The sequence below is a fragment of the Morone saxatilis genome, unplaced genomic scaffold, assembly GCF_004916995.1.
Source record: "Morone saxatilis isolate NCDOM2014 unplaced genomic scaffold, NCSU_SB_2.0 Contig2, whole genome shotgun sequence".
Classification (NCBI taxonomy): Eukaryota; Metazoa; Chordata; class Actinopteri; family Moronidae; genus Morone; species Morone saxatilis.
In genome coordinates, this window is record NW_023339762.1 from 21749484 (window position 1) to 21764926 (window position 15443).

Sequence of the window (15443 nt, forward strand, 5' to 3'; positions counted from 1 at the left end):
TTAATGATACACTAAGACCTCTGACACTGACGCAGAAGTTATGCATCAGACGCAGAACCTGCTAGAAACTCTCCATCACCGCATGCTCTTTGGAGAACGTTAAGTTCTAAAATAATAGCCTGAGACAGCCCACAGTGGATTCTCAAACTAACTGACCTGTGGGAAATATTAATGTGATGTATTGGTTCAGCCCAAGACAGCCTGGCCCAGCAAACCCGGGACAGATCAGAGCCTTATTTGTCCAGATACAGGACACAGCAGGTGTTTAAGCTGAGTGCTTCAGCCTTGGCTCATCCACCAAAAAGGAACCAAGAAAGCAGCAGAGGACCGCTGAGAAGGGAGCAGTGTGTGGATTAAGAGCATTATAAGGGGACACATTTGGGCTGGAAGCAGTTGAACCAGAAACCTGGGGCACAGACTAAATCTGTGAGACAGTAAAAGCTTTGCTGTAACAAGTAAGTTTGGTTGGCTGTGTGTCTTGGATTTTTAGAAATAATAGAGCCAAGGGGGGAGAAAAAAATGCTTTTGCAAATTGCCATGCTGGATGCTGAGAGAAAAAGAGAGAAGGAGAGAGATCAAGGACACTGAACAAAGAGGCAGAGAGGTAGGGAGGAAAAAGAGATGTTCTTGTGTTCCACTCGCAGTGGGAGAGACAGCAACCTGTTCAGCACTTTGTAGCTGCGAGTCAGTTGCTGCTCCTTTAGACTGTAGAGTTATACCATCAAAGAGTTTGGCTGGGGCTGCTTAAAAACAACTTCCTTTGGTAGGTATCAAAGCTTACTGAACTAATTAGTTCACTAACCTCAACATGTGGTGTATTTGCTGCAGGAGGCAAAATTTACATTTACGATTTAGAGACTAATTTTGTGGCTGATTGTTCACATTTACATGCTAAACCCAGGCTGTTTGTGAAAAAAAAAAAAAAAAGAAATTCTATATTTTATAGTGGCTCACGATGCATAGTTTCCACACGTGCCGAAAGAAAGAAGTGGGGACTGGGCATGAGAGAGGAATCCAAATTCAAAGCGAGAGAGGAGGAGCACAGTTCATCAGTGGTACAAACACAATGCTTTATCGCACACAGCAGGTGTGTGGATTACCTTTTTAATTGGATCTTTGTATGAGCCTGGAAAAGGCAAAGGACTATTGTAGTCACTGCTGAAAGGAGGATGATAGAGCAAGGAAAGGGCAGGGGACGAACAGAGGAAGCGAGGTGAGTTTCAATCATTTTTGGTGCGTGCTTCTGGAAACACAAACCCAATTACCACAGAGACAGAGCGAAGAGGTGTGTTAAACTGCACGTGCATGCAGACACTGAAGCATATACTCACACGCATGCAAGTACACAAACAGTAGCATATGTCTGCTCTGAACATCCTCTTTTGCTATCTGAGTACACTGTAGGATATTAGTTGTATCAGTGTGTGCATTTTAAAAGGATGGTTAGGATTGTCCTCTGTCCCTCTGGTCCCTCTTATCTACTGCAATATATGAGGACTAAAAGCTGCTATATACAACAAGGCCCTGTCGAATTGGGAGTCAGATGAGTATTGTCAGCCAATTGTAAAACTATCATATGACATCTCTGTTTGTGTGTGTCACAACCAGGCACAGATTGGAACCACCTTAACATTATCATCATCATCATGGCAGCAGAGCTCCCTCAAGCCACTGGGGGCAGAATGGAGCAGATGGAACAGCAGATGAGGAAGATGTCAGAGATGCAAATGTCCTCCTCCTCCACCTCCTCAACCTTTACCTCCTCCATGAGCTCCACTAAGCTGCGAAAAGTTTCGCAGGGCTTGTCAAGGACCGTGGAAGGTAGGAATTATCCTCCAAGATCATCTTCTCCCCATCTGCCATGCTCTGTAAACTTTTGTATTATCATCATTATCATCATTTTAATGAGCAAAAATAAAGTTAATGAATATAAGATGATTAAAATAGTAGCTTTAACTGACCTGTCTTATCTTATCATTGTTCAAAACATTGGTTTTTCTGCAATAAAGCTAATTAACTGCATTATTCAGTACTGCAGTGCAGCAAAAAACAACATTTGTGATGTCAAAGTCTTAATAATTATATCACATTTGCATGGTTCACCTGTTTGCACATGATTCTGATGTGGATGTCCTTTATGCTCCCTCAGAGCACTCTGGGATTCAGCGTAAGACCTCAGCTGTGGCGGAGTCCTTCAGCCAGGTACAGAAATCAACCATCATCCCCGAGGGAGAGTCTGTCCCAGATTTTGAGGAGAAGCTGCGCCCCACCACTGCCCAAGAGGGTGAGGTGAACCGCTCCTTTCATCTCACAGCACCTTGAAATTTCAAGAAACGCCCTTTGCGTCCCCTAATAGCTCTCTTCACATTGGATTATAAACAACTGTGAGCCCTTGAGACTGTAAGAGAACTAAGCATAAGCTAATTTTAGATCTTCGCCCATAGTTTGCCTAGAAACTCCAGATGACACAAGGGAAGTAAAGGTTTGCTGCTATGTGTAAACTTTAGAGAACCATTTGTCTCTGTGGGTGAAGGTACTGTAAATCCACAAAGACCTCACTAAGCCCAAACATACTGTGATAAAGTTTCTGTAATGCTCATGACCTCCAAGGTAGAAAACCGTTGCTGCTTCTGCTGCATATTAATGCCCGTTCTGCATAAACTGTAGGTGTTTGGGCTTTATTCACCTGTACCTGAATTATAGATTTAGAGACTTATGAAAGCATAGCCTGTCACAAAATGCAGAACACTGCAAAATAGCGTTATCATTGGCATTCATGGGTTGCCCTTAAAATCGCTGGTCTCTAGAGTATATTACACATTCTTTCTCATTGTTTCAATATAATATAATGTTATGTTTGATAAAAAAAATATTGATAATAATGAAAAGGGAGAGGGGGCTAGTTACTCTGCAGCTCATTGTTTATCAAGCAGATAACATGCATTAACTCGATCTGTCATTCATAGGTGACAATGCGGTGTTCAAGGCCAAGGTGACAGGAAATCCCCAGCCCAGTGTTAACTGGGAACGAGCCAGCGGTTGCCCTCTGTCTGATGCCACTAAATCTTTCTATGACAACATAAACAATCAGCATATACTTAAGGTTTGTCACTACAAATATAACAGCTAAACTGTGTCTCTCAGTGATTAAAGGATCTCACTGACAGCTTTTGCTTTTGAAAACAAACCCAAAGCTGTAATTAAAGAAAACAACTGTCCTGATACTTAAATGAGGTTTGTGTTGATGCTGATAAGTCTCTTTCATTTTCTGCGATCAAACGGTTTAACGATTTTGTTTTCCTTCATTGTGCTGTTTGATATAAGTGCACTAATACCAGATATTTTAGCAATTGAATCAATTCTGTGTTTGTGTTATCTCAGTCACGTAACACCATAAGTAGTGTAGCATAGCGTTTATCGAAACACTTCTGTTTGCTTCATGGATGACTGATGGCTGATTCATTTTGCCTAAATGAGTGTGGGATTGGAGCACCGCTATCTGCAAGCATTTATTTTACTGACTCCACATGCATTTAAATCTAAATGCATTTACCAAAATACAGTATGCAGTCACGTCGCTTTAAAAGGTGAATGTGACCATAACAGACTGCTGCAGAGGGCAGCGTCTCTACAGACTACCATTAAGCCCAGGGACTCTGACATCTTGGTGCTGTCAACTCAGACAGCACACCATGCATCATGAGGAAAAGTAGCTAGAAAGAAAAAAACTCTCTTTGATCCTTTTATCTATAACCACTCTGGAGTGGATTTAGCGCTTTCTCTGTACCAGCCGGAGAGCTTAAGTGAAGCTTAAATAGCTATTATAAAGCAATTAACTTGTGGGTGCTGACATATGCATCTTCCCTTGCCATCTGTTTCACTGGTGAGGGATGACTGTTAAGTTGCAGCACTAAATGTTTACTGGGTATTCCCAGCATGGCACTGCCTCCTCCTGCACTAAATAAGTACTGCAGTGGGATTTAAAGTGACCAGACAATGTAATGACAGTGTGACAGTGTTAAATAGTCTTACAGTAAGTGTTGAGCGTTTTATGCAACCTGTAATACATTTCCTCTACTTAAGATCAAAAACCTGACCCTGGAGGATGCTGATGTCTACAAGTGCATTGCCTCCAACAAGCATGGAGAGGCCATCTACTCTATATCGCTCACTGTTACAGAAAGTGAGTCTAGCCATTTTATATAATACACTGTGTGAACCTTTCTTAGTCCTATTAGTTATTTAGAAGCTTTCAGTGTAGTTTACGTGCTGTTTTCACTCAGTGCCTCAGGTGAAGATGCTTTGTCTTTATTTCTAGATCCAGCGTTGGACTTCAAAAAGATGCTGAAGAAACGGTAGGAGCCTGTTGTCTAATACTAGCCTTGACACTCCCAGAACAACGTGTGATGGAGCTTTCTCTGATCCACCCTCAGATCCTCTTTTTTTCGCATGCCTCCAGAAATATCTGCTGTCATCGCACATGCATACACTGTCTCATATCTGTACATATATACACACACAAGCCTTGCATAAACCTTTGCACAGGCACGTAAACTCGCGAACAATTGTTTCTCGTTCTATATCCCCATGCAGCAGTGTGGAAAAGAGAGAGGAGAAGAGGCCACCTACAGAGGAGGAGATGTTAAAGATCCTGGCTGGAGCTGACAAGAAGGACTACGAGAGGATCTGTGCCGAGCATGGCTTCACCGACTTCAGAGGCATCCTCAAGAAGCTGAAGGAGATGAAGAAGAAAGTGGAGGTGGAGGTAGGCCTGTCACCTAGAGAGCTTGTTCACGTACCACAGGATCACATAAGGAAGAAAAGGTTTGAGATGTGATATGAAAAACAGCTTAAAATAGAGCAGAATGAAAAAGGAAGGAATAAAAGTTTAGAGTCACACAGCACGGTCATGGCAACAAAGGTGTGTCGCATAGCAGCAGTCAAGTAATGTGAATATAGGAAAATATTGCAGTGTCATGTCATTTTTTATGTGTTATGGTCTGTTTTCATTTGACATTTTACCAGATGGTACGTGTGCTGAAGCCCCTGGAGGACATCACTGCCAAAGCTGACACCAACATTGTCTTCGACACCATCCTGGAGCTAAAGGATCCAAACATTAGGATGAATTGGTTTCTGGTAAAACCGATGGGTCTGTGTGCATATATATATATGTATCTCCATTAAATAAAACACTTCCTCATCTTTTGTTTACGATTCAGGGTGCCGAGCTGCTACGGCTCCAGTACTCTCATGGGAAATACGAAGTGAAACAGATGGGAACCAAGCACATGCTGTGCATTTCTAGCGTGAACCTCAGTGACATGGGCACCTACACTCTGCAGGTTGCAGACAAGAGACTGTCAGCCAGGCTTACCGTCATAGGCAAGTACAGAACGGGGCTCATAACTCAACAGTGCCATCACTGACTGCATTACCTTCTCCTAGTGTCACTTTGTGTTTTTGTACTCTTTTGTTTTATATTGTTTAATGAATAGGGACATGTTTTATTTGAGCACAATGACCTGCTATTTTTTCGTTTTGCTTATTCCTTCCATTTTTTGTCAGTTCATTGTCCTGTATTTCATCTCTCAGTCTATCTACAGCACATAAATAGACAAAATGAATATTACCTATTAATTGTTTTTTACAAGGCACAGATGGTTTATCTGTCTGAACACCCACGTATCAGAATGCAGATTGCAACACATATTCTGTAGCCTACAAATGCTGTTATTTGGAATATTCTGAATCTTTTTCAGTTAGGTGTTTACGTGATTTAGTCCTTATGCACTTCAAAATTAAATGATTAAAAGTAGAAAGAAATAAAATTATGTCTTTCAGATGAACCTCTGAAATTCCTGTCTGACTTTAAGCCCAAGAAAGTGACAGAACGGCAGACCGCTGTCTTTGAGGTCTGTCTCTCCAAGAAGACAGATGCACCACTCATCTGGAAGGTTTGTATGTGACCCTAAAAGACACACTGTAGGACTTAAATACACTCTTACACAAGCATACAATAATCCATCTAGGATGAGATGTTAAGAATTTGCTCTCTAGGAACATTTCTAGGAGTTTCTGGCATCTAGGTAACTCAGATGAAAAGAACACACAGATGTACTGACAAGATTCTAGGCAGACATGAACACCAGGGAAATACTCGATTCAAACGGAATATGGAAATAGTTTTCCCAGATGTGTTTGTGTTCTGGCAGGTAAAGGGAAAGGAAGTGAAAAGAGATGAAAAGTTTGACGTGTCCCTGTCTGAGGATGGTCTGACCTACACCTTGAAGATTAAGGATGTGAAAGTCAGTGACACGGGAGACTACACCATCAGCATCGGAGACCTCACTGCCACCATGCCACTTTTCATTGAAAGTACGGGCTGGTATTTTATAGGCTTTACCCTCATAAACAACTTTCCTATGTGTGTTTTTTTTGTTGTTATGCTTTGTTATGTTTTGCTTTTCCCAAAAGGGCTGTGTCTTCCTGTTTTAGTGGAGCTAGCATTTCTAAGGAAACAAACTTCCCCCCTCAGACTCAGTTGAGATGAGCAGTCACTGCCTTTTTTTTTTCTTCCCCTGAGATTAGAGGCTTTCGTTCCTTCATAGCTATGCTAAACAACATCATCTTCCCTCTGTCGTCCAAATGAAGACGTATGGGTAGCATAATAAATCCTCCCTCCTAGTGCTGAGTTGAAAGTAATCCAACCAAATCCCTCCTCACAACAAGCTCATTTATTACGGCTCTGTCTAACAAGATGCTTACTTGCCCAAGGTGCAAGCTGGGGCATGTAAATATCTTCACAAGGACATGTGGCTGTCCTGTGGGGTTGCAGGAACAGAAGCATAGTAATTGAGGTTGTGTTAATTACAGTTATTCATGAGTAGACTCTATCTGTCTTGTTCTTTAACTATAATTCTATAACGAAGGTCTACTGTATGTGTTGGAACTGAATATAAGGATCAGATCTAATAAGTGGGTATTTTCACTCTATAATTACGTTATTTTCCATTGTAGATGTGATTCAGCTCAGTTTGCATGTGTTGATAGTACAGAAATTACCCCAAAAAAATGTCAAGCGAAGCATGTTGGTAAAGGCCAAATAATACCCTGGAGTGACTCTCTTCCTTTTTTCTTGGTCTTTTTTTTACTTTATCCAGGGATTCCAATCAAGTTTACCAGCCACTTAAAGAATGTTCATGTGCAGGAGAGAGGCAAAGCCCATCTGGAGTGTGAGATGAGCTCCAAGGACGTGCACATTCGCTGGCTGAAAGATGGGTGTGATATCACAGCGAGCCGTCGTTACATCTTCATGCACGAGGGAAAGAGGGCAGAGGTTATCATCGAGGACTGCGAGCTGACAGATGAGGGAGAGTACTCTGTCATCTGCACCCAGGACAACGACGCACACGAATATGTCACTTCTGCCAATCTCACCGTTGATGGTAATGATTTCTGCCCGTCTGGAGGTTTTTTTTTTCAGTATCAGCCAGCTTGTTTAAGGTCTAACTACTGACTAATAAATAAGACCCTAAATAAGCTGTTTTGCTTTGTGTGTTGCCAGAGCGTTTTGCTTCAGTGAAGAGTGGTATGTCAGATGCTCAGTGTCCTACAGGCTCCCCGGCAGAGCTGTGTGTGGTTCTTGATGATGAGAAGGTGGACGGAGTTTGGTTAAAGGATGGAGTGGAGGTAAGAGATGATATCAGATGGGATGAAAAGGGAGTCCTCAAATTAATTCTGCTTCTGTCAATTAATGTGGCATATCTTAAGTCCTTTCACTGTCAGTGAAAAGTACTGTGTGTAAATGTCAGGCAAACAGTGGCAGTAGGTGGGACTGGCAATGTTTGTCCGTTGTTCCAGACTGAAATATATATTATTATATAAACTATTGAAAGGATTTCCATGACTTTTTGTACAGACATTCATGGTCCCATGACAATAAATCCTAGAGACTTTAGTGATCCCCTAACTTTTCCCCTAGCTTCATCAGCAGATCAGATTTTTCATTCATCCATTCAATATCTCAACATCTACTGGATGGATGGACATTCATGGTTCCCAGAGGGTGAATTATAACAACTTTGGTGATTCCTTAACTTTCCATTTACCACCATCATCAGGTGTAAATTTCAATAAAAACAACAGTGAAAAAACAGTGACATTCCCATCAGCCTCAGCTGTAATTTGTGTTTAGTGCTAATTAGCAAATGCTGGCATTACAACAAACTAAAGGTTAGCATAACTTCTCCATAAGCAGCCTCACAGAGTCGCTAATGTAACTGTAGATTCACAGATAGGCTTGTTAAAGTGATACCCACATGCCAAAAAGCTTAAAACCTTTGATAACGCATAAGTTTAATCACTGAAGTTCTATTTCCCAGACACACAATTTCTGGATCATTTAGTTTTAATTATCACATTATATGAGTAAGTGTTGTGTTTTGTCCTTTGTGTTACATTTGACAGATTTCAAAGCTAAGTGGGGTTCAGGTGGTAAAACAGGGAGCTGTCCATAAGCTGATTTTCTCTAATGTGACTGATGCCCATGAGGGGAAGTACACATTCAGAGCCAAGGGAGCTGAGAGTGAGGCTGTACTCACTATTGCAGGTATGTGTGTTTGATATTTGAGTATGTATTCAGAGGTGGGGTGAAGGCTTACTGGAACAAGCTTCATGCCACTGTCATGGAGATATGCACTGTGTTCATATATAAATCCAGATACTATCACTAGGATTTATTCCCCAGACCCTCCAGAAATTGATTCCTCTGTGCTGGATTTGTTGGGGGCTCGACCTGTGACTGTGAAGGCAGGCCAGACAGCCACCCTTAAGATCCCCTTCAGGGGCAAGCCGCCTCCCAAGGTCACCTGGTACAGGGATGGAGTGGAGGTCACAGAGGACGAGAAGATCAAGGTGGAGCGGACAGCTGAAGGCACCTCGCTGGTGCTTAGCAGGTGGGTGAGCAGAGAAGGGCGTCATCTGTTATCATCAGATATGTTAAGGTCTTTTCAAACGTCACACACAAATTAAAATACAGATACACATTTCAAATATATCCTTTCACTCTGCGTGTTAATTAGATGTGTGCGAGAAGACAGTGGTGCCATTATGCTCCGTCTGAAGAGCGACTGTGGTACAGCTGTTGCCAACCTGCACCTCAATGTGATTGGTGGGTGACAACACATATTCGGCAGAACACGAGTTAAAACAGTTTTCTTTAACTCAGATTTGAAATGACTTAAGATGTAATGTTTTGCCACATTCCCCAGACCACCCTAAGCCTCCTCAAGGGAAAGTAGAGTTCCTCGAGCTCTCAGGAAAGTGTATCAAGATGAAGTGGAAGGCTCCGCGGGACAATGGAGGCAAGCAAGTGTCCAGCTTTGTGATGGAACGGCGTGTGGCAGGTAAGAAGTCTTGGACCAGGGTTGGTGAGGTAGACAGCAGTACCACCATCTTCAGTGATGATAAAGTGGAGGAGGGCCAGGCATACCAGTATCGCATCCGGGCTGTCAACGTGGAGGGAATGAGTGACCCTCTTGAGACAGAAGACGTGCGTGCTGGAGAGCCCGTAGGTGAGAGCTTCTTTATTATAACTATTATAATCATCAGTACCATCATCTAAACCATCTCTACGTGAGTGTCCGTGAAAATTAGGATCACACCCATTAAAATTAGCAATTCATTGTCAAACTCACCATCTTATATATTCCCTTTTCTGGAAATCTTGCTTTGCAACACTTGTTTAAATCCACCTACACAGCACCTCCAGGCTCAGCATCACAGCCTCAGGTGTCTAATGTAACCAAGGACACCATGACAGTGAGCTGGACCCCTCCAGCCCACGATGGGGGAGCCCCAGTTCTGGGCTACATGCTGGAGAGGAGGAAGAAGGGGAGTAACATGTGGTTACAGGTCAATAAGGAGCTGCTCACAGGTCAGACTCTGACTCTGTTACAGGCTTTGCTTACGCCTTGTTTTTTAGATTCCCGAGTAAGGATACAGTGTTTTAACATGTATCATCAACTCTGTACATTTAAAACGGTTTTCATTATTGTATTGACAGAACATACAGTACATCCTTCGGTTTGTGGTTGCATTTCACACATTGAATTTATATCTGTCTTATTGTTTTCAGATACAAAATTCATGGTGGAAGGGCTGGTGGATGATGTGGAGTATGAGTATAGAGTCACCAGTGTAAATAGGGCTGGAGCAGGCAGTCCCAGCACCATTTCTAATCCTGTCCGGGCCAAAGACCCAATAAGTGAGTCCTTCACGGCCTCTGTCATTTTTTTCCCCCTTCCTTCCCTTTCTGTATCCGTATTATCTAGACTATCTAACGTATAAAAACTCCCCTTGTAGGAGCCCCTGGCCTGGTGAGGAACCTGTGTGTGTCTGATTCTACAAACTCCGCCATTTCTCTGAGATGGACACCTCCAGAGCAGGGAGACCAGCCCTCGGGCTACATCTTAGAGGTTCGCCCTGAAGATGCTAAAGAGTGGATGAAGGCCACCAAGATCCCCATCGCTGGCACTGCCTTCCATGTGGGAGGACTTAAGGAGCGGATGAAATACCATTTCCGTATCCGGGCTGTCAATGAAGGAGGGGTGGGGGAGCCCATTGAGCTGCTAGAGGGTGTCCTGGCCATGCCTCCACCTGGTAATATGACTGCATTCTCTTGTAGTCACCCTTTTCATTTTTTCTCCATATAATTTTCTCTTTTCTACGCATTTTTTCCCTTTGCAGTGGCACCCAGGTTTGATCTCCAGGGGAAGCTGAAGAACCAGATGGTAGTCCGAGCCGGAACCGCACTTTGCCTTCACCTCAGCTTCACTGTAAGACTCTGATCATCCTATCCCTTATTCCTATCAAATTAATTCTTACCCCTCAATCCTTCCATCTGACACACTTACAGGCTTCACCTCCCCCAGTGGTAACCTGGTTCAAGGATGGCATGATCACTACAGGAGGGAAAGTCATCACCAAGAGCAATAATCACTCCCAGTTCCTCATTTCCTCCTCGCGGCGTTCTGACTCTGGCATCTACCGCGTGCACCTGAAGAACGACTATGGAGAGGCTCACTATGATGTCAATGTCCGTGTTACAGGTAAATGATGGAGGCTTGATTCTATATGTATCTAGCCTTTAATTGTATGGTGTATTTATATACTGTATTTACTAACCAACCACTAACTAAAATTTCTTCCACTTCTTACCCTCCTGTGCTCGCTTCCTTTCCTCAGACTTTCCTCGACCCCCAAAGAACCTCCGCCTGGAAGAGGAGGTTCCGGGCACGGTAACCCTGCAGTGGGATCACACTCCAGACTTGGCTGACAACGATGAAGGAGCACATTATGTCATCCTCAAACGTGACACCAGTACTGCCTCCTGGTTCACTGTGGCCGAGCGTGTCTTCAGCAGCAAGTACACTGTCACTGGACTGCTTCCTGGAAGGAAGTACTACTTCCGAGTCATTGCACAGAACTCTATCGGAGACAGTGATCCCTTGGACTCAAAGGAACCTCTGATCATCGCTAAGGAGAAAGGTGACTGAAAGATGTTTAATTACGGCATTATACTATTGATCAGCATGTCTTATTAAGACAAATTTTTTTGTATCTGTTTCTGTATGTGTATGTCTATTTAAGAGTGCATCAACAGTCTTCGGTTGAAGGAATATGTCGCACCATCACGTCAGGTGAAACCTACGTTCCTGCTGCCACTGAAGGATCACGCTGTATGCAGAGGCCATGACTGCAGCATGAGCTGTGCCTATCAGGGCATGCCAACACCACAGGTATGAAGAACATGGTCACTGATATCAGCGTGGTGCATCTACCTGAAACATCTGCGTGTGCCCCATAATAATACTGTTTATTCCCCTGCATAGGCGTGCTGGTATAAGGGGGAATCGAAGATCTCTGACTGCCCTCGGTTTTGGCAGAGCACAGCTAACGGAGTGTGCACCCTGGTCATCCCTACCTGTGGAGCCAAAGATGGCGGAGAATACACACTGGTGCTGGAGAACCCTCTGGGGACAGCCAAGTGCTCCTGCAACCTGGTGATATTTGGTAGGTTTTGAGAGAGGGAGGGAGAGAGGGAGGGGAGTGGAATGATGGTTTAATACAAAAAAGGTGTATTTTTTTTTTTACTAATTACTAGTTATTATAATACTTTACTAATTCTTTGTCTCTCTGTATGTGATGTGTCTTCCAGATAAGGATGACAAGAGTCTGTTGGAGAGCCTGACCAACCAGTCAAACAAAGAGAAGCTTATTTTGTAAGAAGTATGCTTTAAGTGTTGCATTTTTATTGGGCTCTGACCTCAGACTGCATGTAGTATCACCACTAACAGTGATTTTAGCTGTGGTTAGTTTTAGGACCTTAGAAATCTATATCAAAATGCTGTTTTTTTTATCTTAATATTCTTTCTAATCAAGTTCCCAAGCTCTGGTAATGCATCAAATGACCACTAGAGGTCAGACTTGCTCTCAACCTTGTGTAGGCATTCTGCATCATGAGCAGATTAATGTTTGGTGTGATGGAAGGATTTTTACTCATTAGTCAGCTCGCTCAGCCATAGGGATTGTCCTTTCTCTCTAAAGTCTATGTTTTTCTCTCTATAAAGGAATTTGACTTTCATCTTTTCTCCAGAGTTTTCAGTTTTTTTTCCCAAATTCACTTCCATAGAGCTTCCTGTACCAGGCCGAGTGTGTTTCTACACATACAAATAAAGTAATAAACAGTACACAATGCACCATATCCACACAGCCACTTTGGAACCACAGTTCAAGAGTCTAAAGAGTCTAAGGCTGGATATCGAGGAAATGGGCATGCACAGTGACAATTATGCAAAGTCCCTTTGAGGTGGTCCTATTTGTTTGGTGTGTTAATCTGCATAACATGCAATGTCCTGGGTTTGAATCCAGTCTACAGCTTTCATCAGATGTCATCCTCTTCTTGCTTTCCAAGTTTTGCTTGGTGCTTTCCACCATGGATGATTGAAAAAACACACACAAATGCCTCTAAATGTATCTCAAACAAAAATAGAAACAGAAATAATTTCACCTCCCATATTTGCCTCGGTGCTTAGAATGTAATTATTGGATTATTGGATTTGAAATGAAACAAAGAGAGGAAGGTGCTGACTCCCAGCTTTGCAGGTTAGCATCCACATTGGATAAGCTGTGTAGCAGCTGTACTCTTTTTTATAAATACCAAGAATCTCCCAATTTTAGATCACTGTCCTGACCATTGCAGAAGATTTTGGGATTATATGTATAAAAAAGGGCTCCAAGTTCTGACACTATTCATCCAATACAGATTTTATTTAAGCCTTACAATCTGAAAGTCTTCAACCTAAAAGTGTACTTTAGTTAATTAATAATTAAGTTAATTTAGTTAACTCCGTTAATTTCAAATCCACTGTGTGGAAACTAAAATAAAAAAAATACCCTCTAGTGTGTGTAGGCTTCCCCTAAGTTAAAGAGGCCTGAAAGCCTGTGTATAGGCATTGCTTCTGAGTGGTCTGCTGCTGCTTGAGAGAGTGAGTGTGGTCTGGTAAGGAGCTGCCAAATAGAGGTTACAACCCCTCTCCATCCTGACGTCATCGTGCTGGCTCACACAAACTCCATTTCTATAGAGCCACCAGACGACTGGCAGTGTCAGGTTGCCAGGTTCCGATCAATTAAGCACCAACAGGCACTAAACCGACGTCACTGGTACCTTCCGCCTCCCTACGGCTCAGCTAAGGCACAATAAGGTGGAAGTAGTGAAAGCCTGAATAGTCAATCTAGGTATTTGACAGAAACTAAAGGCTGCTGCACCCAAAGGGAACTAAACGCTCTTGTTTCCATGACATTTTCATCACATTGCATTTATACGACTAAACCTATGAGATACAGGATGAAAACCTATGAAAGGGTTTTCCGATACATAACTTGAATGGAGTAATATTGTTTGGCAGATAATTGTAGTGTCTTTCACATTATTTGGGCGATTCAATGTCATTTCATTATTTCAGCAGACGTATGTGTCACCAAGCCTATTTTTGTCAAAGTCATTACAGATATGCCTGATTTTCATAGAAGACTGGAGTTCTTTGATGGTAAGACCTTGGCTGCAAATGAATGAGATGCATTTGGAGAGAACTGGCATGATTCCTAAAGGAATAAACTATGAGATGTGCTGTGTAAATGTGGGTGTGTGCATGCACATGTAAAAAAAATGGGGGAGGTAAAAAAAAGCAGACAAAACAAGAGAAGGCAAGAGGAAGCATCGCTAGCAGTTCAACCACAGGGTTGAAGCCTGTTGAAAGCACATTTTCCACCCCTGCCACACTAGAGCGCAGCAGTTACTAGAACAGAGCTCTCTGTTGTCCTCCAGTTCTTTCTGCCTTAATGGCACTTTATCTGCTGAGGGCCAACAGCTTCTGTAGAAGCACAAAACACTGAACTGTTATAAATATCAGCTGACATTTTGAAGGGCATTTTGTGGCACCTTTTGATTCTAGGAAACAGCAAAACAAACCAAAGTAAACCAAAGGACTGAATGTTGAAGTTGCATTGCAATTGCATTTATTTCTTCAATAGATATTCACATTCATAGCAGTTTCACTACAGCAAAGAAACTATTTTGTCTCTACAGTCATAAAAGAAATAAATCACTAAATGAAAATCAAGGACAACAAGGTAAAGTGTATCATAGAATAAGAAAAAACATTTGTTCATAATAGGAAGTCAAATGATGCATTGTAATGGGCTTTCAATAAAAAAAGTTATTTGTGGAAACCAAACCCAGCTTTTTCCACAGTGACAAGCAAAAATACCATTTGGGGCTGTTTTTCTGCAAATAAAAGGATAACAGTTAAAAAAAATTGAAACATACATATGTTTGTAACACTTCCAGAGCAATTAATGCCTTTTTATACAAATTGCTGATTCTCCCATGCATCAATGTGTCACTTTCTTGTGCTTAAACCATCAACAGTTACTTGTTTTCTCCCTTAAAGAAAAAAATGCAAAGAGCCAAGGAAAAGGGAGCATATACTTTAAAGAATACCGTACACAACAATCCTTTTTTAAAAACACTATAGCTGTTGATTGGAAAGAGATTGACTGGCCTTACTCTGGGTACAGAAAAGTGCAGCACAAAGTAGATTCAGATATATTACAAAGAGCATTATTTTTTACATACTTCTCGTTGGCTCATACTGATGTTGGAGAACTGGCAGTCGTACTCATTAAAGCACCTGTAGTGTGCACTTTTCACTGTGTCAAGATGAGTGTTGACAACCTACTAGTCATGCATGAGTACGGATACACAAACTTTACAACTCTATGTTTTGAATGTCACCCGCCGTGTAATAATGAACACAGCACATTAACAGCAAAGGCTTCAAATCAAAGATTACAAGAAACAACAGCAAAAAAAAAAAAAA

The 15443-nt window shown here is 42.1% G+C and overlaps 1 protein-coding gene across 1 annotated transcript; it reads left to right on the forward strand.

The window, feature by feature from the left end:
• The first annotated feature begins 1703 nt into the window (after positions 1-1703).
• On the forward strand, positions 1704-12288 carry LOC118330858 (immunoglobulin superfamily member 22-like). The gene is made up of 25 exons (XM_035665547.1): positions 1704-1821; positions 2150-2284; positions 2967-3103; positions 4084-4183; positions 4319-4355; positions 4594-4765; positions 5026-5139; positions 5223-5385; positions 5845-5957; positions 6216-6378; positions 7164-7448; positions 7568-7692; positions 8470-8611; positions 8750-8957; positions 9084-9172; positions 9273-9575; positions 9764-9937; positions 10139-10267; positions 10366-10662; positions 10750-10838; positions 10919-11111; positions 11248-11550; positions 11653-11801; positions 11895-12075; positions 12221-12288. The coding sequence occupies exons 1-25, from the start codon at positions 1704-1706 to the stop codon at positions 12286-12288; spliced, it is 3987 nt and encodes a 1328-aa protein (XP_035521440.1).
• The last annotated feature ends 3155 nt before the right edge of the window (positions 12289-15443 follow it).

What these genes read in the sequence shown, in the direction of transcription:
- LOC118330858 (XM_035665547.1), top strand. Translation starts at nt 1,704, where the DNA reads ATGAGGAAGATGTCAGAGATGCAAATGTCCTCCTCCTCCACCTCCTCA. An exon ending in GGTTAAAGGATGGAGTGGAG is followed by an intron (nt 7,693 to 8,469) that starts GTAAGAGATGAT and finishes TACATTTGACAG; the next exon opens with ATTTCAAAGCTAAGTGGGGT. An exon ending in AGGGCATGCCAACACCACAG is followed by an intron (nt 11,802 to 11,894) that starts GTATGAAGAACA and finishes TCCCCTGCATAG; the next exon opens with GCGTGCTGGTATAAGGGGGA.